General features: G+C 37.7%; 1 protein-coding gene across 4 annotated transcripts in view; it reads left to right on the top strand.

Annotated features, from left to right (window-relative positions):
* Positions 1-25,874, top strand: part of LOC115811581 (pleckstrin homology domain-containing family G member 3) — a 42,837-nt gene that overhangs the window by 5,233 nt on the left and 11,730 nt on the right. For 2 of the 4 annotated variants that reach the window (XM_030773854.1, XM_030773872.1), the window contains exons 1-7: positions 15,352-15,494; positions 20,631-21,046; positions 22,387-22,487; positions 24,488-24,557; positions 24,687-24,733; positions 25,023-25,173; positions 25,574-25,705. In XM_030773854.1, coding sequence (XP_030629714.1) covers positions 20,660-21,046; positions 22,387-22,487; positions 24,488-24,557; positions 24,687-24,733; positions 25,023-25,173; positions 25,574-25,705 — 888 coding nt within the window. In that variant the 5' untranslated portion in view covers positions 15,352-15,494; positions 20,631-20,659. Of the gene's footprint in view, positions 1-15,351; positions 15,495-20,630; positions 21,047-22,386; positions 22,488-24,387; positions 24,405-24,487; positions 24,558-24,686; positions 24,734-25,022; positions 25,174-25,573; positions 25,706-25,874 lie in introns of those variants that run through there. The other 2 variants (XM_030773862.1, XM_030773880.1) reach the window with 2 other exon arrangements.

The following is a 25,874-nucleotide window of genomic DNA, read 5'->3' on the forward strand; positions in this document are numbered from 1 at the left end:
CTGGCTGATGAGGAAGTATTTAGTATTTCAGTGGGTCCTTCTGACCTAATTGTTGAGGTTAATTTGGTATGTAGGAGTCGTATTCGTTTGTTGTATTTTTAAAACTCATTCAAAAGTAGTTTTACCACCTTTCTTGTTTTCCGATCCAGTCTAGTTGATTTCAGCCGAAATATTCCATGTAACATTCTTTTGAATAATCGTATTATTCAAATACATATTTATAGATTTTAACACATACCTAGACATAGTGATTTGCAGCACACCTCATTCATTTCAGTAGAATTCATCTTAGTGGTGCAGCATTCTGAAAAAATACCCTGTAGTGGGCCTCAATGCATTTCCAGACTGTGACGTCAGTGTTTTGACTTTAAAGAAATGTTAATATCTGTTTTGGTATGTTATTTCTCTGCGTGGTAGAGAGCAAATCTGTCTCCTTGACAGTAAATTGGTTATTACAATGGACCGTTTGAGTTGCCTATTTGACAATGATCTCATGGCAAGAGGGAAAGTAACTCAGGGAATTCACCACCCAAATTCACCACATCCAGTGTCCCTCCTTCAGACTGTCAACCACAGGGACTGATTTCCATCAGTATTTATCCTTGTAAACAGGCTCCTGCCATTTTAAGTAAGGCTAACTGTATGTGGCAGTATACTTCAAAGCAGGGTCTGTCATCTGTTTGCATCTGGCGGACTGCATGTGAATCTGGCCTCTGGAGCCCTTTTCTCTATTTGTGTGATGACACCACAAATCCAGACACAGTTTTTTTTTTGGTCTGAGTGGATGGTAAAGTAGACAGTGAGACAACATAAACATTTGTCTTTTGCTTAGTGGGGAGAACTTGAATCAATGAATATGTTATTTTTAAAACGTGACACCTCACGAGTATTTCACAAACACCAGCAATAAACCAGCTTGATTAACATTTAATTCATCTGAACATTATTCAGTTCAACTGAACAGATAAATGGAGACAGTTGTTGATTTTCAATGGTCGAACCATTGTTCATGACAGCTACTCTCTTACTTATCATGTCTATTGAAGGCTATGCAGTCTGTCTTTTTAGCATCTTGAGTTGCTGATGTATGGATATATGGAATGGAATTCTGATTCTGATTCTGATGCATGATTAAATCATCTTAGAGGCTGTCTAGCTATCAGCAGCATGGGCAGCTGACTAGTCTAGTCTAGCTAGCTAGTCTTTAATATACCTTTAGATTGCCCTCTTGGACAAGTTTTGAATTCAGCTCATTGTTCTTCCTTTGGAAAACGGATTTTGGTTGACAAGACTTTGCTGCATTCAGTTCTATCTTACCTGTTTATATGATCCATACTAAACATATTTGGCACTGTATTTCCTAAGCACATATATCTTTTTTGGTGCAGATTCTTTTTTGTCTTTTCATCAGTTTTTCATTTTAAAAAGCTAACCACAGTTGCTAAGGTCAAGAGGCTACAATGGCTTAAACAGTAATCAGCATTTTTTTTAGGGCCTTGAATAGCCCTTGTGACACAATAACGACAGTTTTGTCTTTTCCTCAAGCCTATTAGCTGCCCACAGTTAACAAAATACACTTTTGTGATGGATCATTCTCCTAGGAACCTTTCATTCACAAATTCAAGGGTCTTGGAACTGGTGGGGTTTATGACAGTTAAGAATTTTGCAATTTGCATCATTTGCAGTGCACTCATTAAACTCTCTTCATTTCCTAAGAATGAACTTTTGGGTCTTTCTCAGTGTGCTTAATCTAACACTCCTGACTGAGTGGCTGAATAGAATTGTCACAGTGTGAGGCTCAAACACCCTGTTACTTTCATCTGGCCAAATGCTTCCAAGGGAGGGTTATTATGGCTGGTGTGGAGGGGCAATGTTATTTTGCGTAAAATGAAAAAATAAAAAAAAGGAAAAGCCAAAGGCTAAGTAGATTAAGCAGTCAGCTCTCACTCTGAAATATTGTGTGAAGCATTTTACAGTATCTAACTGCAATTACAGGGCAAACTGCAGATGAATTTGGGAGAGTCATATTTTGACTATGAAACTTTAATGGCTGTTACAACACATTTGAGTGCAAGTCTGGCATCATTATATGGCCAGTTACAGACCAGGACCAGCAAATGTTTACCTAATGTTAAAAAAATTCTTAGGGGATGCAAACTTCAATACATTAGTACATAAAGAATATTATTGTTGGATGTCTTCAGGCTGAGTGTCTTTATGCCATATCTTGTCTCTCTCTTTGTTGGTGGTGTTGAACTTTTTCGGTGTCCATGTAAATGTGCAATAGCTGCTTGAATGTGCAAAACTTCTCTGTGTGATTTGAGTTTTCCCTGAGAAACAATTTTTGTCTTTATGAGATGAGTTTTACCCTAAGCCTCAGTTAACTGGACATAATGTAACATTGAAAGATAGCTACTAAATAAAGCACTCTTGATGTAGTCACTTTGGGTGATTTAAAATTAGCGTTTTTGGATTTTGTATTAAGAAAATGATTTTCATATTTACACTCTGAAGATATATATATACATATATATATATATATATATATATATATATATATATATATATATATATATATATATATTGTGTCATGTTTAGCAGTACTAAAACATGCTAGACATTATGAGCACCTTGTTTGACTTGTCTCAGATTGTGTATGATATTGGTTTTGAGCACCTTGCTGATAGTTCAATAAGTGACCTTAATGTAAAATGGGTGTATTCTCTGTGTTTATCAGTCTACTTCCATCTGAGAGTTATTAACCTTCTATGGCTGTGAACTTGGCTTGGCCTCAGAGGGGCTGACTGTTAGCTCAATGAAATGGCCTAAGTTTACAGAGAAGGACAATGGAGAGTTTAATCCCTGAAAAATTCCTGCCTCTCTAATCTCTGATGGTGTGTCAGTGAAGCATGCCCTTATTTCAAAGGCAGGCCTCCATGGAATACAGAAGAGTTTGCAAGTTCAGTCTTTTGGATTAATTCAATTCAGTTCAAAAAATGGAAATAACTTATTCGGGGCTCAAAACCTTTATTGTTGATGTGGAAAACAAGGATTCAGCAACAATCCACCTCTAAACCAAAGTTCTTTGTAGACTTCCTTATCATCTGACTTTTTCTCACCAGATAGCTTTTAAGTAAATTCTGAATCACCAGAAAGCAGTTATTTGTATTTAATTTTTTTTTAAATTTAAGTCCTTATTTTGATGTTTTGTCCAAGAAATGCGTTGATTTGATCTGTTTCCCTGCTTTATATTGCAAGGCTGTGGTTCCAGCTCCTTTTGTGAAGCTGCCATGGATATTCTGTGCTTGAAATTCAATGTTTACGAGAGCCTGAGTGCACTGAATCACTGTCGCAAGAATGGCAAGAATTTCCTTCTCTGAGGCTGACAAGGCACATGTCTGTCAGCTTGAAGTGAAAAGTCGGTGGGTAGAGAAGGAATCCTGGGTCACATGCATCTAGTAGAGTGCACAGCTGTAGAACTGCGGCCTAACTGGTAAACATTACAGTGAACATTTATGAGTCCTTGCTACCACAAGTGAAGTATATGCTGGTTGTAGAGGTCTCATTTTGATGAATTTTGGGAATTTTTAAGGGTACTCCAATTTGACAGTTACCTGATTACAATGATTAGAGTCATTCAGGGTTTATTGTATTATGTGTTATTAATCTTAATTGATGCATTTGGGATGGTTTCATCAAAGGACAACTGAGCAACTGAAAAATGCAGGACCCAATTCAAGGTTTAATGCCAGATTGCACTAGTGTCATACTTGTGACCTGTTTGACTAGTTCACCATTGATATTAATCTGATTTGCTATTTTCCTGAATAATATCAGTGACCAGTGTGCCTTGTGTTAGCAATGTTAAACTTGTGTTAGAAATGGTGGCGTCCACAAGGAATGAATTCATTCCAGTTATTAGATTACATTTTTAGTGGTGCTTCACACAAAGTGTATGCTCCTGTGATTTTGGGTGGCTCTGATGTTGATGCCGTCTTCCACTATTTTCAAGCCATACTTACATCGGATGAACATACCCCTACCATGAATTACACGTTTAAGAGAGGAGGCACAGTGCTGAAAAAGGAGGAGGCAAGGTGCTGACAGAATTTTTTTTCTTTTAATGTTTGAGGAATAATAATAAATCTAGTCTTAGGACATCTAAGTCAGATCTAAAACTATGACAGAAGATTTGTGTAAAATTCTGAAATCCAATAAAAATATCTCTAAAGGCTCAAGGAGTGCCTCCAGTGTGTCCTAACAACTTTAAATTTAAGATGGCTACAGTCTGATAAAACAGTTCATTTTTTTAATCAACATTTTATCTCTGCACAATCCCACTTAAAGAATTCAAAGAATATAAATTTGACCATCCCATTATTCCATGTATTAGTTGTGAGAATGAGATATTCTCTATATAAAAAGTCAGTAGCTGATGACAAAGTTACAAATTGTTTAATTAACTGCTCTGCTTACCCATTATGAGTATGGGTGATTATCAGCTGTGTCAGCACAGATGGTTATTCACCGTGTGTGTGTGTGTTCTTAACTGTCTGTCTGGTTTGTATAGACTGCATCCTGATGAAAGTGTGTACAGAAGCATTTGTCCTGTATGCACTAATAAGTTTGCTTAATTTAGATAAAACACAGGGGTCAGTCAGTGTTTCTATATATTCATATACTATATATTTATACATTATATACAACCCCCTCAACCCCACACACACCGTCCAGCAGCACTTAGATTCTTTAACAAGCATTTTTGAAAGAAAACTCTTGAGGCCGCCCTATCATTCATTCCATTCCATTGCGGGCTAAAAGTCTGCTACTTGATTTGCAGACAAAATGCTAAAAAATGAAAGAAAAACCAGTATTGTTATTGCTCTGAGAATGTTGGGTATAGCACATTGTACAATGTGGGTCCATATTTGGCTGTGATTGGCTACAAAGAGCAATACATGAAGAGTTTTTGCATTCATACTCTGAGGTTAACCTCTGTTTTGCTGAAGAGTTTGTGTTCAGAATTTTATCACATAGTTTATCATTTTTGTAATTTTGTCTTATAATATGCTTCTCACAGTTCTTCTTTGCTTATGCATAGACTTTGTGCATATAAATTTCCCTGGAAGTAACACAACATTAATTAAAAGTTGACGTAGCTTTTTTGAGTGACCTGTAGGACCCAGCAGACCTGATGATGGTGCAATTGAATTCAAGTTAACTTTATAAGGCATGGTCCTTTTCTCAGATGGAGTTATTTGGTTTGATACTGGCCTCCAAGGTACATGTTCAGAAATAGGTAAAATCTAGTCTGAACATATTGATATGTTGTGCCTGGTCTTGTAGAGGCATATTTTATCCCAATGTGTCTTTTCTTCTCTTTCACTTGTGAATTCATTTGGCACTGGCTGAAGAATGCCAGTGTGACTGTGCCTCCCCCAGTCAGTCCTCTGGCACTTAAGCCAGAAGAGGCCAGTGCTGGGGATTGGATTGCCACCCATACCTCTCGTCGTTTCAGTTTCTTCTCAGACCTTCTGAGACTTACTCTGGATTCTGACTTAAACAAGCCTCTCCTGCCAAGCTCCTTAACATGGTATTTTGAACAGGGCATCGAATCATGGAACATGTTCTTGAATGTTTGTGGATTGGTATGTGGACCTAGATGAGCTTCCGTACTCCTTTTGTCATTAGCTCTGGGGTTGTGCAGTCATTAGTCAGATGGGTAATGGCCAGTGAAACAGCTGTGAAAGCAGTGATTCTGAGTGGCGGTGAAGGTGTAGGAGGGATCTTTATGTGAACTGGAGGCCCATATGGCACACTTAAAGGTAAACAACAACAAAAACTGTTTGTCAAAACAGAAGCCTGGCTAAAATCCATCTCAGACGTTACAAGAACTTAAAGCATATAAATCCGAGTACACTAAAGCAAGGTTATTTGATCAATTATTTTTAACTTATTCTGATAAATTTAAATTCAAATTTAAAAGTTTAAATTCATGTTTTTATACTTTCAGCTCATTTAAATTAGTAAATAGATTCCCTACTCCAAGATCAAGTTTGTATACTGTTTTAATATAAAGATAGCTGACTAGAATTTACATATGTAATATATTTTACACTTCATAACATTTGAAACATTACATGAAAATATCTTGATCTGGATTAAATTAATACTGTCTACAAATTTTCACAAAAATGTATACCTGCTGCAAGAGTGATAAATACATACTGACATGACATGACAGAAATCATGTAATTTGCTTACAACGGGGAAACTAATTGCACTTTTTAGCTGTTGCAGTTAATTGTATAAGTGTTAGTAATCTCGGAGGTCTTTTGGCTTTTTAAACGCTGTTAGGAGCTCAGATCCTGTTTAAGTTTTAAGGTTTAATTTACTGTCCAGCTGCAGTTATTGGTTTGAAATTGTGTTTTGAGATCCAGGCAGTAAAACAGCTCCACTCAGGAAAACTGAGAAAGTGATAAAGTAGTGTTTATTGTGGACTATAGTCCCAGACTGGAGCTCAAACTATAAAAAACAGTTCCCTTTGACCTTCAAGGAATTCATTCAGGCTTGAAGAATACACTGATTGTAAAAGAGGTGAAAGGTGAGGGTGACCCACTGGAATCCTTCCAGACCGATAAGCTGACATGAGACCACTGAAAGACATCAATAACCTTGACTTAGATGACTTCTCTATAGATAAAGCTAGGACAAACCTCTGGGGTCAGGGCCTATTTGGGATTTAAACTTTCCTCATTCTGTTTGATCTGTACAGGAAAAGTAATCTGCTTTTTTGGAATACTTGGTCAAAAGACATACTAGCATTCTTTTGACTTCTTTGTGTCTGAGTGGACTTTAAAATGGTGCATGCATCTAAGAGTGCTATGGCCAAAGAATTTCAGCTACCTTAAATTTATTGTGATCTTACTGCAAAATCCTGTCCCCTTTCAGAAATCTCTTTATTATCTCTATGAATGATTTACTGCTTTACAAAAGCATCACTTTCCATATAACCTCTAATGATTTAGGTTCAGTTGTTAAGAATTTCTCTTGCCCTGTTCCATGTCTTTTGTTATAAGAACTTCTAATTATTTAACAGCTACAAAACTGTTTATTATCTGAATTTTTGAAAAGAAGCAGTAATTATTTTGAACCTTTATCAAAGTAAGACATAGCTTGTTGCTTGGAGAGTTGATTTGACTGTTGATTAAACAGTTAATTAACCTGTGTAAAATATTTGATGTTGCCAGATGAAGCAATTTTTGCACTAGGCAGATACAATGTGAACCTCTCTGAGGAGAGCTTCATCTTTGTATGTTTTAGAGATTATGTTTGGGTGTGGATCTAATTGAGTTAATAGAGTTCTTGGTCTTTAACTAAAGCTGGGGAATCATTTGCCAGATAGGTAATGGACAGTGAAACAGTAGTGAAAGGAGTGTTTCTGAGAGGCAAGGAACAGGAGAGGTGTGTAAAATTTAGTCAGTAATATAATAATTAGATAATGTACTCTCTTCTCTCATTTGCTATTATTTTTTGTATTAGATGTAACGGTGGCGAAAAGTAATCAGTTCCTTCCACAACGTTTAGTGTATATTTGTTTTTTTTTTCTTGTGTATTTAAATGTATTTAAAGATTTTCAGTGAAACTTTACAGGAAAAGCCTCCATATTTTAAAGGGGGAAACAGGTCAGTTGAGCAACCCTGCCCCCTTTTGTCATGGTGATGGAACTGTGATTTGACTCCTTGCCACCTATACTCCGGATCTCTGGCTTTTTGTGTACTTTCAGCCAAATGGTAAAAGTTTACAATAACCTTGCACCTCTGCCTCCCCCTCTGCAGAGACAGCAAATGTGCTTTTGAAGAAATGGAGATTATGACAAATGTTTTGTTCGTTTGTTTGTTTATTTCTCAAATAAAAATTGAAAGCTGAGCTAATGGCTTCTATTTAAGTTTTTGAACAATTTTTTTGTGAGATGCATAAATACATTTAAGCTATTACATAGATCATTTAACACCGCAGCAAAGATATTTTCTCCTTTTCAAATCTGAGTAACTTTTTAGATGATATGAAAGATTTCTTTTGGAAAAGCACAGCCATGATGGAGACTCATGGAATTCATAAACATAACCTAGCTGATTCGAGGGGGCTTGAGAGCTCAGCAAAGATCTCCTACCAGAGATGACAGTACTCCCTCAAGAATGATGGACTCAGCTGCTCCAGTCTCTCCCGGGATGGTCATGGGTCTCTTAGTTTCAGGATGTTGTCTCACTGTGGTGAAACAAATGTGTTCAATATAAATTATTTGAAACCCACCTTGAGATCACACGCAGAGGGGAGCTCTGGAGCTGGTTCAGGTAGCAACACAACAGACTGAATTGATGCCACATTTTTGGGACACTGTTTACACTTTAATGTTAAAAAATCGGCATAAAAGAGCCAGATTTATGGAAATATAAGCACTCACACATCTCAGCTGAACCATCATTTGCACTTGAAATTTGTGTGGTTCAAATGTCTATTCACATCTTTGCGGGAAGAAATTTTTCAATACTTGAATGCCAGGCTTCATTTGTCTGCATTTTTCTGCATGAGGAAAAACTGGTCTGCCAAAACAGCAGGCTATGAAACTGTTGCAGCCCTTTGTTTGGTAAGGTGAACAACGGTGTGTTCAAGACTGTTCCAATGAAACAGTTCTTTGTCAGATATAAGTTTTCTCTTTGGCAAACTCAACATGTGTTTGTTGCACATACTTTATGATTTCTCAGTTGAAGTCTATATGCCTCAGGAACAAATTCATAAGCTTGGAATTTGAACCCTTAGATGCAGTTCAAGGCTCTTTATTTAACAGTATTTATTCAGTGGAATTCAATTTTAAAGTATGCTTCAGTTAATGTTTTTGGAAAGTGCACATCAGGGATTGGGTTGATTTTGTTCAATTTTGTATGAAAAAAAAAAAATAGTTCATTTTTCACTAAAATTGAAAAAAAAAAGTCATTCGGAAAAAAAAACCTTTTAGAATTTGCAACCCTGCTCCAAGTTTCCAGTGCCCTTGTTCAGTTTTTAACCTTTTTTCCCCCCAGTTACAGTTTTTCTTCAGTAATGCATTTATTGTGCACAGTTCCATGTGTTCTCACATGCTACATCTGAGTTCTCTCCTAACTGTTATGCGTTGTAAACTGAATTACTTTTGCAGCATGTAGCAGATTTACAGTGGAGTTTAACAATAAGTGGTAATAAATAATAAATACATCACATAATTCAAACATGAATTGCTGAAGTTCTAGGCACTGAGTAGCTTCTTCTTTCAGCTTTGAGAGGAGGATCCATTAAATGGCCCTCATGATGTTGGATGTGAGAACCACAAATCTGTGGTAGGTCAGGGTTTGTTGTGGGCCGGCACAAAGCATAACACAAGGACACACTGAGTGAACAAGGAGGCAAAGAGTTCATTCTCACCTTCTCAGCTGTGATAAGGACAGGAACAGCGCTGCCTTTGTCTACTAGGTAGGTTAGGTTAAAATGTAGGTTCAATAAGTGAGAACTACAGGGGAGTTAAAGCCAGAAATATGTCCAACTCATTTGCCCTCTTGGTCACCTTATCCACCACCTGCCTCTTCAACTGTTTTTACCCTTTTTCACCTCAGTTATGCTTCATCTCATCCTAGACATCCTTTGTTCTCTCTTGCTGCAGTTTCTTTTCAGGCTTCTTCCTGTACTTATCCTCTCACCTCAGCCTCTTCTCAGCTCTTTCTGCACTTGCACTCCATTCCTGAATGTTGTCCTTTTTCATAATGATAATGTACGTTATTTTCTTAGTCAACAGCTGCCTCTTGATTGGATAGCAGTGTACAGTTTTTGTGGGGAAGGTGCATTAACACAGAAGTCAATGTATCAAACAAGTCAGATCATCAATACCATTAATGGTTCCAAGTCTTTTCTTTAAGTTCTTCAGTCTGGGCATTCTAATCTGTTATACAGTCACTGGCATCCCTTTGGAGTCCCCTGGTGTACATTTTTTATTATTGTTTAATGAGTGTGTCTTAACCCCTCATATTTTGGAATCAGATCAACCATATTTTGGTTTCCTCACCCAAGAGGACGTATGTCTCTTTAAAAATAAGCCTCCTTAGTACTAGCATAGACTAAATCCTGTTTTGCATGTGACAGTTTACAAAGTTTACAGTTTGCAAGTCTGAGTGGAAATGAATGAGCAATGATTGAAATCCCCTAATATTAAAACCAACTGTAATCTGCTTGTTGCATCATGTATCTCAGTGCTTATTTTTGCATTGACAGAGGGAAGGATGAATACTCCTGGTGTGATAATGTGTCTGCAGTCACATACCCCTCATATAACACCACTGCTTGCTGACATACAACCCTAGCCACCCTCCTCTTCTCTTGCCCAGCTCATCTCTGTCAACCTGTACAGAAGTAAAGTCTTCCACTGCAGTAAAAGTGTATACAGATTGTCTGAGTTCAACCTGGTTTCTGTCAGACAGATCAGACTGCACTGTCGGTAGTCACTGTGGGCTGTGGTAATTGCTGACAGTTTGTTAGACACTGAGCTGTCCTTCCCCATGATCAAGGCTAGAATATAGAATTTGAATGTTCTCCTCTTTACCTGCTGTGGAGCCGGCGCCAGCGGAAAGCGAAAGGGGGGGGGGGTTTGAAATGCAGAGAGGGGGCGTTGACTTAACCCAAAAAATTACAGCCGTTGCACACAGCTATACATTTAACAAGTGCATCATTACACCGCAAACACACTAACAGATCAGCAAACCCCAGGAAACATGTACCATCCACACACCATTGCATGACAGCGACTATCTGAGCTTGATTTCAACAGAGCCAACAATGTTTACTGACCTAAAGCAAGGGAGTGCTTAAAGTAACAACCACCAGGTCAAGTCACCAAAACAACACTGTGGAGAAGCCTCTGCTAATAAACACATGCAACTGCAAATTGAGAATTAGTCTCTGAAGAACAGAAGCTAACACAGGCAGTACAATGTAGTAGGCAGCCTAGGCACAAATTATCCTATAGGCTGGCTATTATAAAACAAAACTATTAGTGACATAAACAGTAGGCTAACATAATAGGCCTACCAAACAAATATAAGTATCCCTCAACCAACCCAGCACTCCAAAACACGAAAAAAATATTTTTGCTTGCCTGTGTTGTCTTGAGTGGCTGGTTGGTCAGTGCTGGTTGATACGCTAGTCCCAGCGTCCACTATCATGTTTTTTTTTTTTAATCCATTTTCAGATGTCCATTTTGTCTGTTAATAGCTAGATAACAAACTAAGCTAGCTACCTTCTTGAAGTACTGTGGGAAAGTTGCCAACTCAGAGTCCACGCACAACGCAACACAACAAGGTTATGCTACGTTAGTTAGCTCGCACTCACCCAGACAACCAATCAAGTGGATTTGGGTGGATTTGAAAATGTAGGCCAGAACGTGACTCTGGTTTTAGCAAGTTATGGTGGGCTAAATTATGTATTAGTATTTTAAAATGAAAATAAATTAAAAAAAAAAAAATAGGCCTTAATCTTCTCTGAGGGGGCAGGGTAGTCCATCTGAGGGGGTGACGCCCCCTCAAGCCCCCCTGTGGCGCCGGGCCTGTTGCTCTCACACTCCCCCTTGGTGGCCCTGTTTTCACAGCAGGTTGAGCAGGTTTGCTTCTGCCGGATGTGGATCATAAAGCTCCCTGATAATGTAGAGTGTGAGTTCCATGCTGTTTGCTGTAGCTCAATAAAAGTGCCTCTGTTGCTTGTTTGATAATGTGGGACATGGTTCCTAAGGGTAAACCCCAAAAAACTAGAAGTGGCAAAGAAGGTTCAGTGCCACATGTCCATCAGGCTCCTGAATGTGTCTGATGGATAAATGACTTCTTCAGTATTGCACCATTTTTTCTTCATGGGGCTCCACAAGCATTTAAGATTTTGCAGAAACCATGTTTTGGATTTGAAGATTTGTAGCACTCCAAATTGTGGTTAATGGTCAGGCAGGCTAAACTGACTTAAATTTCAGTGTCTAGTCTTTAAAGAGGACAAGAGTTAAGTGGTATAAACTAGTATCTGTAGTTAGTGGTGATTTGGCCCTGTGCTTGACCTTGAAACAAGATACTGATACAATTGGAATGGTGGCTAGAATGTTGACTGTTTTTTCTGCTTTGCAAACCTCTGACTAATCATTAACAACTTGATAGACATCACTTAAAGGCTTTGGAATGCTTACATAAAACAGCACAAATTTAATCACAGCGCCGTAAAGAGATATATTAATGGGCAAACAAGGTTTCGCTTTGGAGCTGATGCCAATCAGACATGCCTAACAAAGAGATTTTGATTGGACACTAATGTATCTAATGGGAGAAGACACTTCACGTGGATTTGGCTATCAAACAGACACAGCTGATCCCATCAAAGTCAGTCTTTGGCCCAGTTTGCATGGGTGATAAATGAGGGGGTGAAGAAGTTCTCCCTGACCAACAAAATATCTCACATAGAGAAAGTGGAATACACTGAAATACTTCTAATTTATGCCGCAATATACAAAAGCACTATATATATATATACATATATGTGTGTGTGTGTGTGTACATATATACTGCACATATATTAGGGATGTGCAGAGAGCCCAGTATTTGTATTTGTATCTGTATTTATTGAGGCAGCAAAATTATTTGTATTTGTATTCGGATTTGAGTAAAAGTGGAAATAGGCATAACAGTCACATTTTTGTTTTTATTACACTTCCTATTTTAGGATATCGAAGTGTTAATATAAGTATTCTTCAGTAAACTATTATAATAATTATGAACACTTAAATATTGGTTTATGGTTTTCGTAAACCCAGCAATAAGCATGTATAACCATAAGCTTCATTGAAAAGAAAATCATTTTAAAACTGACATTCAGTTCCTAATCCACACTCAAACCAATAAACTAAACTCTAAACTAATAAATGCCTCTGTTAACATTGTGAACCCTGCGACCACCCGCCCTACTTGGAGGATGCTGAACAGACACAATACCAGTCAGACAAACTCCGTTTCACATATTGCAGGTCCTACGACGGAGTATCAGGGCCACATTGAGGGAAAAAAAAATCAGAGATTTCAAGAATAAGGTACTAATATTACAAGAATAAGTCGTAATATTACGAGAATAAAGTTGTAATCTTAGGCTAAGTGTTATTTTAGAGGGGAAATATCTTTAGTGTCGGTTTCACAAATAAGGAAATACTTCATTTTTTGGCACATCAGCACCACATTATCATAATATCAGGAAGAAACTGTGTCTGTTCCGAAGAAAGATCCACATGGACTTGGAGGAAATTACCTCTTTTGCGGAGGAGGAAATGGCTAATAGTGAAAATTATGTTTTGTTTTTTCGCAAAATTTTACAATTTTATTCCTCTAATATTACGACTGATTTTGTTTAAATATTATAACTTTATCCTCATTAAATAACAACTTAATTTTCATAATATTATGACTTTTTTCTCAATTACGACTTTGTTTTCCTAATATTACATCCCTATTCTCGAAATCTCAGAATTTTTCTTTCCTCAATGTGGCCCTATTACTCCGTTATACAGGGCCAACAGTAAAGCAAAAGACAAGTAACGTTATAATAAACTACCTCAGAAAACCAGTTCAGGTACAAAAAAACAATCAAACAAACCAAAAAAAAAAAAAAACCTTAATCCAAACAAAATTGTGGCATAGCAATGTACTATGTTTTGCCTATATTTTAACTAGCTATTTTCACCAGCTATTTGACATTGTTTTTTAAACTTCCCGAAAACAAATAATTTTCAAAATATTTGTACGAAATAAATATTCGTAAAAACATACTATTTGTGCTCCTACTGTTTGTGAGACAACAATGATGGATGTGTATCACTGCCAGTCAGTCACACACACACACACACACACACACACACAAACACACACACACACTCTCTCTCTCTCTCTCTTTCTCTCTCTCTCTCTCTCTCACATACCACTAATGGGACAGAAAGAGGAGAGAAGAGGGGAGACCAAAACAGCAGCACTGACAGTTTCTTTTGTTGCAGAAATGTATATAATAACAAAACTAAACAAACAACAAAAAAAAACATCTTGAGTCAGGTGCTCTGGTCAATTGAGACTAAAATTGAAATTCTTTGGCCACCGACAACAATGCAGTCCCCTTGTATTTTTATCATTTATAGAGTGTTCACTGTGATCTTGTAGTTTTACCTCTCATGCAGCCTCAAGCTGGAGAAGTGATGTTAACTTACACTTTTTCTGGCACGTGTGAGACCAGCAACCACATATTTTTCACACTATAAGTGACATGCTCAAATGACAGTAATCTTGGAGGGCAATTCAGCACTGTTTTGAGAGCCTTTTCTCCCTTTGTTAGGGATTTTTTCTATGTAATTTTGGAGGCAGCTTAAATGTTACAATGCAAATACATTTTGCCATGTTCAGTTCAGATTAAGCAGTATATCAGTATGTATGGTTCATTTAAACATTTCACCTTTTAGCCTTTTAATGCCCTAAATGGCTTTCCTGCCACTCACTGACATTGCCAGTCTTGGCACAAGCATACCTGTCTGCAGTGTATAAAGGGATTCTTATGGTTTTAAGTGTTAATCATAGACAGTTTGTTTTGTCTCCTCCAAATGGACAGGGCCAGCACTTGGGTAAGATAACTCTGATCTAAGATCAGCCTGGTACTGAGTAGCAAGACTTACCATGTGATGTCACAGCGAGTGTTATAAGCCAGACTGCTGGTTGACTTTGAGACGAGCCAGCCACTGCTTTTGCTGATGTAATGCCCTGGACTGACTGTACGAAGAAAAAGAACAGATTTGCATATGCAACTAAATTGTGAAGTATACTGCCTTTGTGCTCTCTTTAATTTGCATTTTGAATGTTAAAAACACCAGTGCAGTAAAAGAGTGTTCATTAAAATGTCTTTAATATAAAATATCTTGCTGAATGATTCCGATATAAAATACCAAACAATGGTGTATTCTGGGACAGCAATGTGTACATATTACAATATTGCCATTTTATGTTTGATAAAGGAAACCACTCTAATGGATGGTAGTTTCTCTGTGTTTGACCTTCTGAGTTTAAAATCAGACTCTATGTGGAGAGGTGGAGCATGAAGGAGTAGAACTGTGGAGAATGTTTAGAGGAATGTCACGACTCCCGAGGGAGTGTCTCTGTTTTAGGGGAGTGGCAGCTAGCTGCTCATTCTCTCTATGTACACAAATCAGTTTGGAGTATGGATTTTTAAGTCCAGGAGGCATACAGGAAGTGAGCAGAAAGGCTACATGAGAACAACAAATTTTGCTTTGTCTCCTTCGGAAAGGGAGCTTTTTACAGATTGTGCTTTTGCATGACATGAATTCCATCATTTTTTTCACCTTCTGTTACAGGCACCTGCTTTGGACAGATAAGGCTTTTCAGTATATGTTCTATGTCAAGGTATGTGAACATTTTAAATATTTGCTCTGATATCCCCTGACTGTTTTATATTCTCACCTTAATAATTGTTCTTACTGTCATAATTAAATCTCAGATTTTCATTATGAACCCACACACCTAATAATATTACAGAAACTAATTAAACAGTTAATGCTGTTTCAGACTTCCACTCTTATCAAAAATATTCATTGTTGTGTGATATGATATTGTCACATTCCCATTGAGGGAACTCTCCACCAAAAATGATTTCTTACTTAGCCTCATGTTGGTTTGAAAGATTATTGTTTGAACAACAGCATTTTTTCTTCTCTTGTTTGTGTCCTGGTTTTTCTGCAACCTTGAAGGGCTTAAAAGTACATACATATACAAACACTACATTCATTAGCGGCTTCAGCTGTCCATTCTAAAGATGACTTGTTTTATCAGCCAATAAACGAGGTAGGTATGCGTTAGCGTGAGTTTTGATAAACATTTCGATTTGTCTTTGATGGCCTTGTGGAACCTGATGTTCTGATCCTGTGACATCCTTGAGTGATTTTACGAAGGCACAACTTTCTTTCTTTTCCATATCACAGACTATATATTTACTAAAAACATATTTTATAAACATCACACGAGTGAAAACATGTGAGCACCTTCAAACACAGCTTCAATTTCATTTTCAGTAGTCTTCGCTGAACATTTGTCGTGTAAAGCATGTTTTCAATCTGTTCGACAGTCATTAGTAGGTCATAACTGTAATAAGTCTTGATTCCAATCTATTTGTACCATTAGTACTCTTATTATTTGTATGGTTAAAGAAGCTGTCCACACCTCTGTAAGATTGTCTTGCCAGTGTCTTGCTCTGGAACATGCTGGGGTTTGAAAGACGCAGTCCTTTTTTCTGCTCTGAATTTGCATCAGTTAAAATTTACATAGACGCCTGTTTGCAGATAGCCAAATAACATTCTGTAATACAGCAGACACTGTCACGCAGAGTTCCCCTTTAAAGTTTGAAAATGGTACTTGATTACTCTTGTTGCCTCACTGATTGAGAAAAACAGGGTGGCTAGATAAAATAGGATGCATTTCCTTTTTGTCAGTTGACTGGCAAGCCGGAAGGGATAATGGGGAATAGCAGTTGTAGCTGTAGATAAACATCTCAGCAGCCATAGAGAAATATCATGCTCTAGCATCATGGTTTTGAGAGCACCCGGCATCTGTATCTCTCACTGTATGGGCAAGGTGAGGGGAGATTGTTATCACACATATTTACATAGTTTCCTCTCTTCATGAGGAAGTGCTAATATCTGTACAAAGACTTCTTTGTTTGGCTTTTGATTTCGATTCTACACAACTCTACCTGTTTGAATTCAAATTCATATACACGCTTTTCTGAAGATGTCAATTTCTGTTTTAATTTAATTCGCAAACTAGATGTACTTGGGAGATCATGATAGAGATAATCTGTATAACAATTTGACAGTGCTTATGTGTTTCTATCCAGATTCATTAAATTTCAAATTTAAGTCTAAAACATGAAGGGTTAAATTGTACAGGGTCTAAGTTGGAGTATGTTTGGAATCTCAACTATTTACCCACAGTGGTCTTAATAGGGTGAAATATTTGCCAGTCCAGACAGAATCAAAAGGTCAGTCTGATATTGTCTGAAGAACAGCAGATTTTTGAACACTCATTATTTATGAGATGTTGCGGAGACATAAAAGTTACCAGCACATGGCAAGCTTGGAGTACCTGTAAATGGTAGATGTGTTGCATGGAACATAGTCTTTTCCCTGAGTAGTGGGAATACTACACTCACCTTGACTCAAGTTAATGATTCTTGAGAATTGCGTTGCTGATTTTGTTTTGGTAGCACCAACTGATAGTGCAACTCATACGTTGTGCATTGACCCATAGCTCAGGCTGTGAGAAACTATGAACAGGATACCATTGTATACCCTCAGAGACCTTATAGCCTATAATTTTAGATGCTCTGTAATTGTACATGACTTGAAGATGATAAATGTAGCTTTGAGTGTAACCAGTGTTCTTCCAAAGCTGAGCAGTTTCACAGTAACATCTCAGCACTGAGGTTAGTGGTGGAGGGTCTTTTCATAAAGTAATAGTAGGTTTTGATGACTGTAGAAGCGACTGTGCTCATCTCTCTCTTGTTTCCTCTCAGTAGTCGCTGAGGGAAAAAACATTTTCTAATGCTGTTTCCTCTTCAGAAAAATGCAAATCACTGTGTTCTGCTTTGTAGAATGTACGCCTATTTTTATGGTTGTTTATATAATTTTATATTTTTGTTCATATTTTGAAAAAACAAATTACAGTGGATTCTGCAGAGGGCAAAAACCTGTTTCAAAACATATGAAACACTGACTTTCTGGGTGGTCTATTGCGATACTATTTTGCTTTGATTTGTACAACATATACAGTATAATTCATTGAGATAGGATTAACTTTTGGTGAAATTTTACAGTTCCCATAGAAAACAAGGAACATATCAAGGATGACACTGCATGTCAGTTGAGATTATATAATTATAGGGTCAGAAGAGGCTGAGTGAACTCCAGATGCATATAACTTTTGACAATGAATGTTGTACCAAGTACTTCTTACTGTGTGTATGTCACACTTTATTGTATGCAGCTCCTAAAGCAACAATCAACCTAATTTTCAAATCAACAATCCCAATGCCTTATCATGAATGTGGAAAGTAGGTACCTGGGTTTTTATGTTTGACTGAATGTGTTCTATTACATTTAGAGCCTGCTTTTCACATAATTGTGCTTTGGTAAACCACAAGTCACATTTCATGAGGGCACTGAGTGTAGACTTATACTACATCTTACATTTGTTTTAAATGAAAATAAGTCTCTGAGGGAACGTTCTGTGTGTTTCCTGTCAGCGACACAGCCATATATCCCCTACGGTGGTAGTGTGTGAATGTCAATCTGTTGCATACAAGGTAACATGGTCAAGTTCATTTGAAAATTGAGTCTATTTTAAATCTCATTAAATTGACCCAATGAGTATTGTAAGGACTGATGGTTTCTCTGCCAGACAGACTGTAGTAGTAGTACAGAAATTTTGCAATAATTAATGAATGAATTTGAAAAATTCACTGTAAACTTGCTGATTTTAGTACAGGCCTTTGTATAAACTAAGGGAATACCATTTTTTTCAGGGAATCTTTGTACTCCTGCAGTCTGAGGTTTTGTTTTAAGGTTAATAACAATAATAATGTTGTATAACATCACAGCCATATAGTTATTTATCATAGACCAATGATCCCGTACCAACAGAAATACTACAGATATGCATCTAGAGTTAATTTATTGAGTATAGAAAAATCAGACAACTTTGTAGATACAGGTATCATTCCAGGTTAAGTGTAGACTAGTTTTGTTATATGTGCACATTTCAGTGTAAATGACAGAATAATACAAAACAATTGACTCATTCATTTCTCAAGAAGACAACTGAACTGCTGCTGGCTTGTGAGTGCCTGCAGCTTTTTAGGCTGACACATAATGTGGAGAGCGTGAAGTGACATGCTTTTTGCTATGTTACAACATCTGTTTCCTTTAACAATTGCTGTCTAGTGATTCACCTTCCACAGTATAAGGTATTGTTGTGCAATGACTACCTCCATTGTACAGTTTCATACAACATGTGACTAACTGTGTACAGAGTAACATTTTCCCCATTGTCATGACTGGTCCTGATGACACACGCTGGTGATTTAACACTCCACTATGATAACCCCAAGTCCACTATTTGAGTCAATACAGTGCCTGCACTGACAACAAATATTACTGTATTAACATAAGACAAACACACCTTTTCACCAGTGTGTGTATGACTTTGTCAGATATACTTCTTGGCTTATAATAAAATCTCACACATAAATAAGGGCACTACGCACAGTTGTGGTAGGAGTTACATTTTTTTTTGGCCAAGCTTATAAAGGACTTGTGGGAAATGCTACACTACAGTGAGAATGCCCTTGTCCTGGATATGAGCTCATCATTGAGAGCTGACAGCTAGAATGAAATCTTACCAAATACCCGTTCTCCTCTCATCCAGTGTATTGTTAAGTTACACCACTAAATCACACCTGTCAACCCCTAGCCTGCACTAGCCTGCTCATTTTTTGGTTTAAATTTATGCCTGAATTTTGAATTTGTTTGTAGTTGTCTCCATGGAACAAATAAGCATGTTTGTAACGCCTCACTGAAAGTTGGTTGTTTAGCTCTTTTGATTGGTTGAAATCAAGGCAGTTATGTAAAGTTAGCTTGGTCCTCATGTTTTTACGATTACATCATAACTTTGTGTCTATGTGATTGTCTACCGCTTTCTAAACAAATGACGGCAATATGGATTGTGGATTCAAATTTGTGGAATGTAAAACCAATCTATGCATGCAGGAGCCCATCCCCAAGACCTTTCCTGTCTCACCCATATTGTCCCTCTCTTTACCAATAATTCTGACCTACAGTTCTCAAATGTCATGTGAACACTCATGAACATCCTTTAGGCATTACATCTCCACAGTCCCTTAGTGTTACAATGCTAAGTGTATTTGAGTAATTTGGGGAAATCATATTTTAAATTTGTTGTGGAATACTTGGACTATATCGGCACCCTGAGGTTGTGTTACAAATAGCATCTGAGATTGAGATCTGCCTTGACAAGATTCTCCCAATCCTCCCTGTTCCCCTTATTTACCTACCGCAGGCTGAAATAAAGCTATAAAGTTTTCTAGAGTATATGAAACACCGAAAATTACTGTAAGTCTGTAAATACCCTTTTTCACTTTTGGTTCACACAGTCTTCTGGGAGTAAAACAGAAATTTGTCTGGAATATACCTGTGTTCACACATCAGAATTCAGTGCAACAGTGGAATGTTTACTTCTGATTAAATGTCATCTGCATGACTAAAATATATTATTATTTTTTGTTCATAGGTGCTCATGAAATTATGGATTCATGATCCATAAGCTTGAAAGAACCAAGTGAAACTGCCAGTAATTGTCCCAGAAAGAGGCAAAACATTCAGTGTTAAATAACTATTATAATGAATCTCTCTCTCTCTCTCTCTCTCTCTCTCTCTCTCTCTCTCTCTCTCCCTCTTTTCCCTCATTCAGAGTCTCCTCATTTGTTCTCAGATTTGTCAATGGGTAGTAATGACCAGCAGTCTGCAGAGGACAAGTGGCCAGTGAGCCTGTATTGCAGCCAGTCTTATGAGCCCCTCTGTAATGACCAAAACAGCACAGCTGCTCCCTTGCTTCCTTCTGGCCTCCAGTTGGAGCTGACTCACCCAGAGAGCACCCAAGAGACAAAGAAGGTACAGGACGTCACATCGGACCGGTCTACATGCCCGGGCAATAATAGTACCATTACCTTGATCAGACCAGATCCTGAACTCCTGTCTGGTCCACCCTTGCCATTTGCTACTGAAACCATGGCCCCAAACCCACAGCTTACATATTTGGACCGTGTCGTGATGGAAATTATTGAGACGGAGCGGATGTATGTTAGGGATCTACGAATAATTGTTGAGGTGAGTGGTTGAGTAATAGTTCTGAGAGGCCCTGATTGCTCAGAGAAGACCAGTGTTTTCCCTCGTCTGACAGTCCACAGTGTATTAAGTGGAAAGTAAGAAACCCATTTAGCATCTAGATTCTGACATTTAATGAACTTTAAATTTTTTATTCATGTGTGTAAACACATTCGTAGTGCTCAGGTTAAAAACTTGATCAAATTGAGAAAATGACTTTGAATTTTTGGAACGTAGCAAAGAACACAGACTTTGCCATAATATTTTCAAACTGATTTTAGTTTCTTAAACTACAAAATCAAAGCATTAGCCTAGCTGACCCAAGTCTCTCTGTCTCTCTGTTTCTCTCCCACCATCAGTCTGTCTACTACAGCTCTTTACGTGTCAACCTGCTGTTACTTTTCTGTTCCTTTTGTTTTTCTTTTGCACTCATGACTACTTCCACTCAAGGCTTCATGGCCTCTTACTGTTTTGAGGGCCTCAGATCAGCTCAAACTGAAATGACACCAAATGAAGAGTTTAGCCCCTCCTCATCCCTCATTTGCCAAACACACACATGGCAGCAGACATCCGGGAGCTGGGCCAGGCTATATAGCTTGCCCTGTAGCTCATCTACCTACCATCACATTATGGGTTCTTGCTTCACTAGTTACTGTCACCTCTTACAGTACTCATTGTGCTCATTATCCTGCACCAAGCCTTTGGTGAGATTAAAATTAGGACTCCTGAACTGGTGCCAGGCTTCATTAAGGAATTTAGGCACCATTACCTCTTATCCTTGCCACATACTGCAGTGAGGCGCTGCACTAGGCTCTGGGCCTGCACAATATGAGGAAAATCTGCGATGTGCGATAACATTGTTCAGTATTGCAATGACGACATGACTTGCGATAAATAAACAAATATTGAAGTGTGCATATTAGCTATACAGTTCCTGTGTCTTTCTGCTTTAATAGGTACACTGTTAACATAGACCCCAAACATTGAATAGCGTATGCCCACCAAATAAAGAAATGAAGTAAATTATTTCGAACGTGCTTTTATTGAACAAATTGCACATGAATATCCAATTAAACAGAACATAAATTTAAATAAGACAGTATAACTATAAGAAATTAAAGTGTCCCCTGCTCCCTTTAAAATATTTTTCTAATATAATGAAAATGGAAATGTGTGAGTTCAATGTATGAGTTCCTAAATTTCCCTCGGGATGAATAACGCATCCATCTATCTATCTATCTATCTATCTATCTATCTATCTATCTATCTATCTATCTATCTATCTATCTATCTATCTATCTATCTATCTAAAGGGTCTCACTCTTCCCTCTATTGTTTTTCAGGACTACCTGTCCCACATTATAGATACACGGACCCTGTCCATCAAACCTGAGCAGGTGTGCTCTTTGTTTGGGAACATTGAGGATATATATGAGTTTAACAGGTAAGATTCAAATACATGTTAATCTTAAAATATCTTTCAGTTTTCCTTGTGAAATTCCAATCAGATAGTTTCTTGAGGAAAATGTTTGGACCTGATATTAACGATGATAGGAATTGGAGAAATGTTGTGTGGTATTACAAGTTTTAGTTCAGGGTAAACATAGCACAGTCAGCTTTTTAGTTTGTCTCTTTTAACTCATATAAACAGCTATTTCACAATCAGTTCAAAAATATTTATGGGCAAGTTCTACATTAGAAAACCACTGTCACTGAAGGTAGATTTTTGGTTCATGACTACCTATGAGGTCTTGGTTAATTGGACAAATACATTGACCTTTAATGTAAACCACTTTGGAGTGAATCACTGATGAATTGAGAACCTGTCCTACCGCATGCTTTGTTTTGTGTGTGATGAAATTAAATATTGGAACTCTTCTTGCCGGTGTTTCGAATAGCTAGTGAAAGACGGATTACGAGGTAATGGCTTCTGAGCCATTTCTGAAGCAGATGTGGTAGGATCATGCTAACTAGAGCAAATCATTTTACTTAATTTAGTAAGATGTTGACATGACCCATCACTTTTTAAGTACTGTCAAGGTTACTCGCAGGCCTTTGTGTATAAACAGTTGCTCTTCATCACATTTGCTTGCTAATATGCACCCTGACAGCAGCTAAATAAGACACCTGAGTCCTACACTGGGGACAAAGAAAACCACAATTTAACAGTGTTGTCTTATTTTAATATCACTGTATACCATTAAGCGTACATGCATATCTTTGTGTCTTTTTGTTTTTTAATTTTCTTCGTCTTCTTCGGGATTTTATTGTTCTTGGAATTTTTCTACCTCTCAGCTCTCATTATGGCATTAACACAGCAATGAATAAATGTTTTATTCAGATAGCTTGAAAATTACCCCAGCATTTTCTGTCTCTTCACTGAGAAAAAATCTAGTAAACACTGGTGCCTGCAAATGCATTCTTAAGATGGTTCTGTAGACAATCTTAGTTTGTGACCCTGAGGAAAATGTTCCACTTCTCTCTAGAGCAAAGCGCTGAATGAGAAAACACTTCTCTGCAGCACAGGCGAAGACAGCTAAAGACAAACTAGCTAAAGGGGGCAACATTTTTTTTCTAAAAAAACCCCCAAAAAAACAACAACAAATAAATAAATAAAGAAGATATGTAACTGAAACCCTGAATTTCAATACATAAGAGACTTCAGCAGCAGCAGAGATACTCAGTCAGATGGCTCTGTTGTGTCAGACTTTATATGCGTGATGTTAGTCTGCTGCTGGCTTCGCTGGTATTTAAAGCCCATAACAACAACAGTGTTTCTTACGCTCTACTGACACATTGCTAACTGTGTCCTGAGGCGTGGGGTTAGCAGTGACCTTCTTATGAAGCTTCATGAGAGAGACATGAAAGAACTGTTGGGGTTTCCTAGCCCCTGGTCAAACATCATTACTTGAGTGGAAATGACACTCTGACATAAAGAATTGTCATTGGCTAAATGAAAGGAAGCCTTAGTCTTCTAAGCGCTTTCATATCCTGACTTGATAATGAAATACCAAAACCTCAGAGAGCTATGCTGTAAATAATGGAAAAGAATCATGATCGGGTTGCACGAACAAGGAATAACATATATTTTAGTAACATATATTAATAAGGTATATTTACCTTTGTTTATTGTTTTGTGCCACTCAGTGAGCGAGGGAAACTGTTGGATACAAGTAAGTTAAAAATGGCATCCGTTTGATGTGATTAATACATATTCATAGTGTTTTGTATTGTCATGTGCATGGTTGGTTATTGTGCTGGTGTGGTTCTTGGGATAGACTTTGCCCTTTCAAATGTGAAAGTGTAAAGTGTGAAAGTGTTTTTTCTTTTGTAAATCCCAACAGCCTGGATCAGGGACTATGTAAGTGATTTAATTTTTAACAGTTTGACATGTATAGAAACAATAAACACATATCTAACACATGCCTCCCCTTCTTTCCCCAGCGAGCTACTCCAATCTTTGGACATGTGTGACAATGACCCTGTGGCAGTTGCCAGATGCTTTGTGGACAAGGTGAGCAGGAAAGAACCTGCGTGGTATATAAACTATTAATGAATCACTGTAATTAGTGATCTGAAGAGTTTTAATTTAATATCTGTGGAAAAGGAAATGATTGAACCTCACCTTTAATTTCATTTTCAGAGAGAGTATTTTGAGATCTACACTCAGTACTGTACAAATTACCCCAAGTAAGTGAAAGAGAATCAGGACCACTACTGTATTTTGTCTTCTCCCATGTTTAAGTGAGCATGTAAGGATAGAACCAATTCATTTCTACAAGACACTGAAATGCTCTGCTCCTCTCTCTCTCTCTCTCTCTCTCTCTCTCTCTCACTCACACACTCACACACACACACACACACACACACATGCACACATACGGACACACACAAGCTGTTCATAAAATAATGTTTATTAAATCTTCTCATTCACATTGCTTTGGTTTTTTTAAAAATATTTTTTCATCTTTCTTTGCAGCTCTGTGGCTACACTGACAGACTGTATGCAAAACAAAACACTGGCTAAGTTCTTCAGAGACAGGCAGGCCTTTCTGAATAGTTCGCTCCCTCTGGGTTCATATCTACTTAAGCCTGTTCAGAGGATCCTTAAATACCATCTTCTGCTTCAGGTACTGAATACAGCACAACCGCTACAACAAAAGGTTTAATCCTGTCGGTATTTACTTACTCCACCCAGCAAATCAGTTAACCTGAGCTTGAGCTGGTAAAAACAGAGCATCCTCAAAATTCACCTCCCAGATACTGAGTGTTACCCAGCTAATACAGAGCAGGTTTTATAAGTCTGTTTTATACTGTATTTTGGCCCCAAATTTCCAGGATGGAAAATTAACATAGGCCTCAGGGATGTTTCAGATTTGCTCTTACTACCCATTAGTAGCCATAGTTCAGTAAAGAAGGGTTCTGGACAAATAAGTAAAAACCTACCGAGAATAAAATGATGAACTGTTGTGCTCCATCTCCTGTTAGTGAACAACTCCTCACTCTCCTGTTCTGTGCTCCCTCATCCAGGAGATTGCTAATCACTATGACTCTGAGGAAGAGGGCTATGAGGTGGTAGAAGAGGCCATTAACACCATGACAGGAGTGGCCTGGTACATCAATGACATGAAGAGGAAACATGAGCATGCAGTTAGAGTGCAGGTCAGTGCATTGTCTTGATTGTTATTCAGCTTTCTACGAACAATGCTGATAATAGTAACTTGCTCATTAAACAACAGTTAGGCTTGTGGGCTGTCATTTTGTGAATTATAATGGCTGTACATCAGGCTTTAAACAGGTGGAAATTAGACCACAATTTTGTAAGCTGTTT

Source organism: Chanos chanos, chromosome 1, assembly GCF_902362185.1.
Source record: "Chanos chanos chromosome 1, fChaCha1.1, whole genome shotgun sequence".
Taxonomy (NCBI): domain Eukaryota; kingdom Metazoa; phylum Chordata; class Actinopteri; order Gonorynchiformes; family Chanidae; genus Chanos; species Chanos chanos.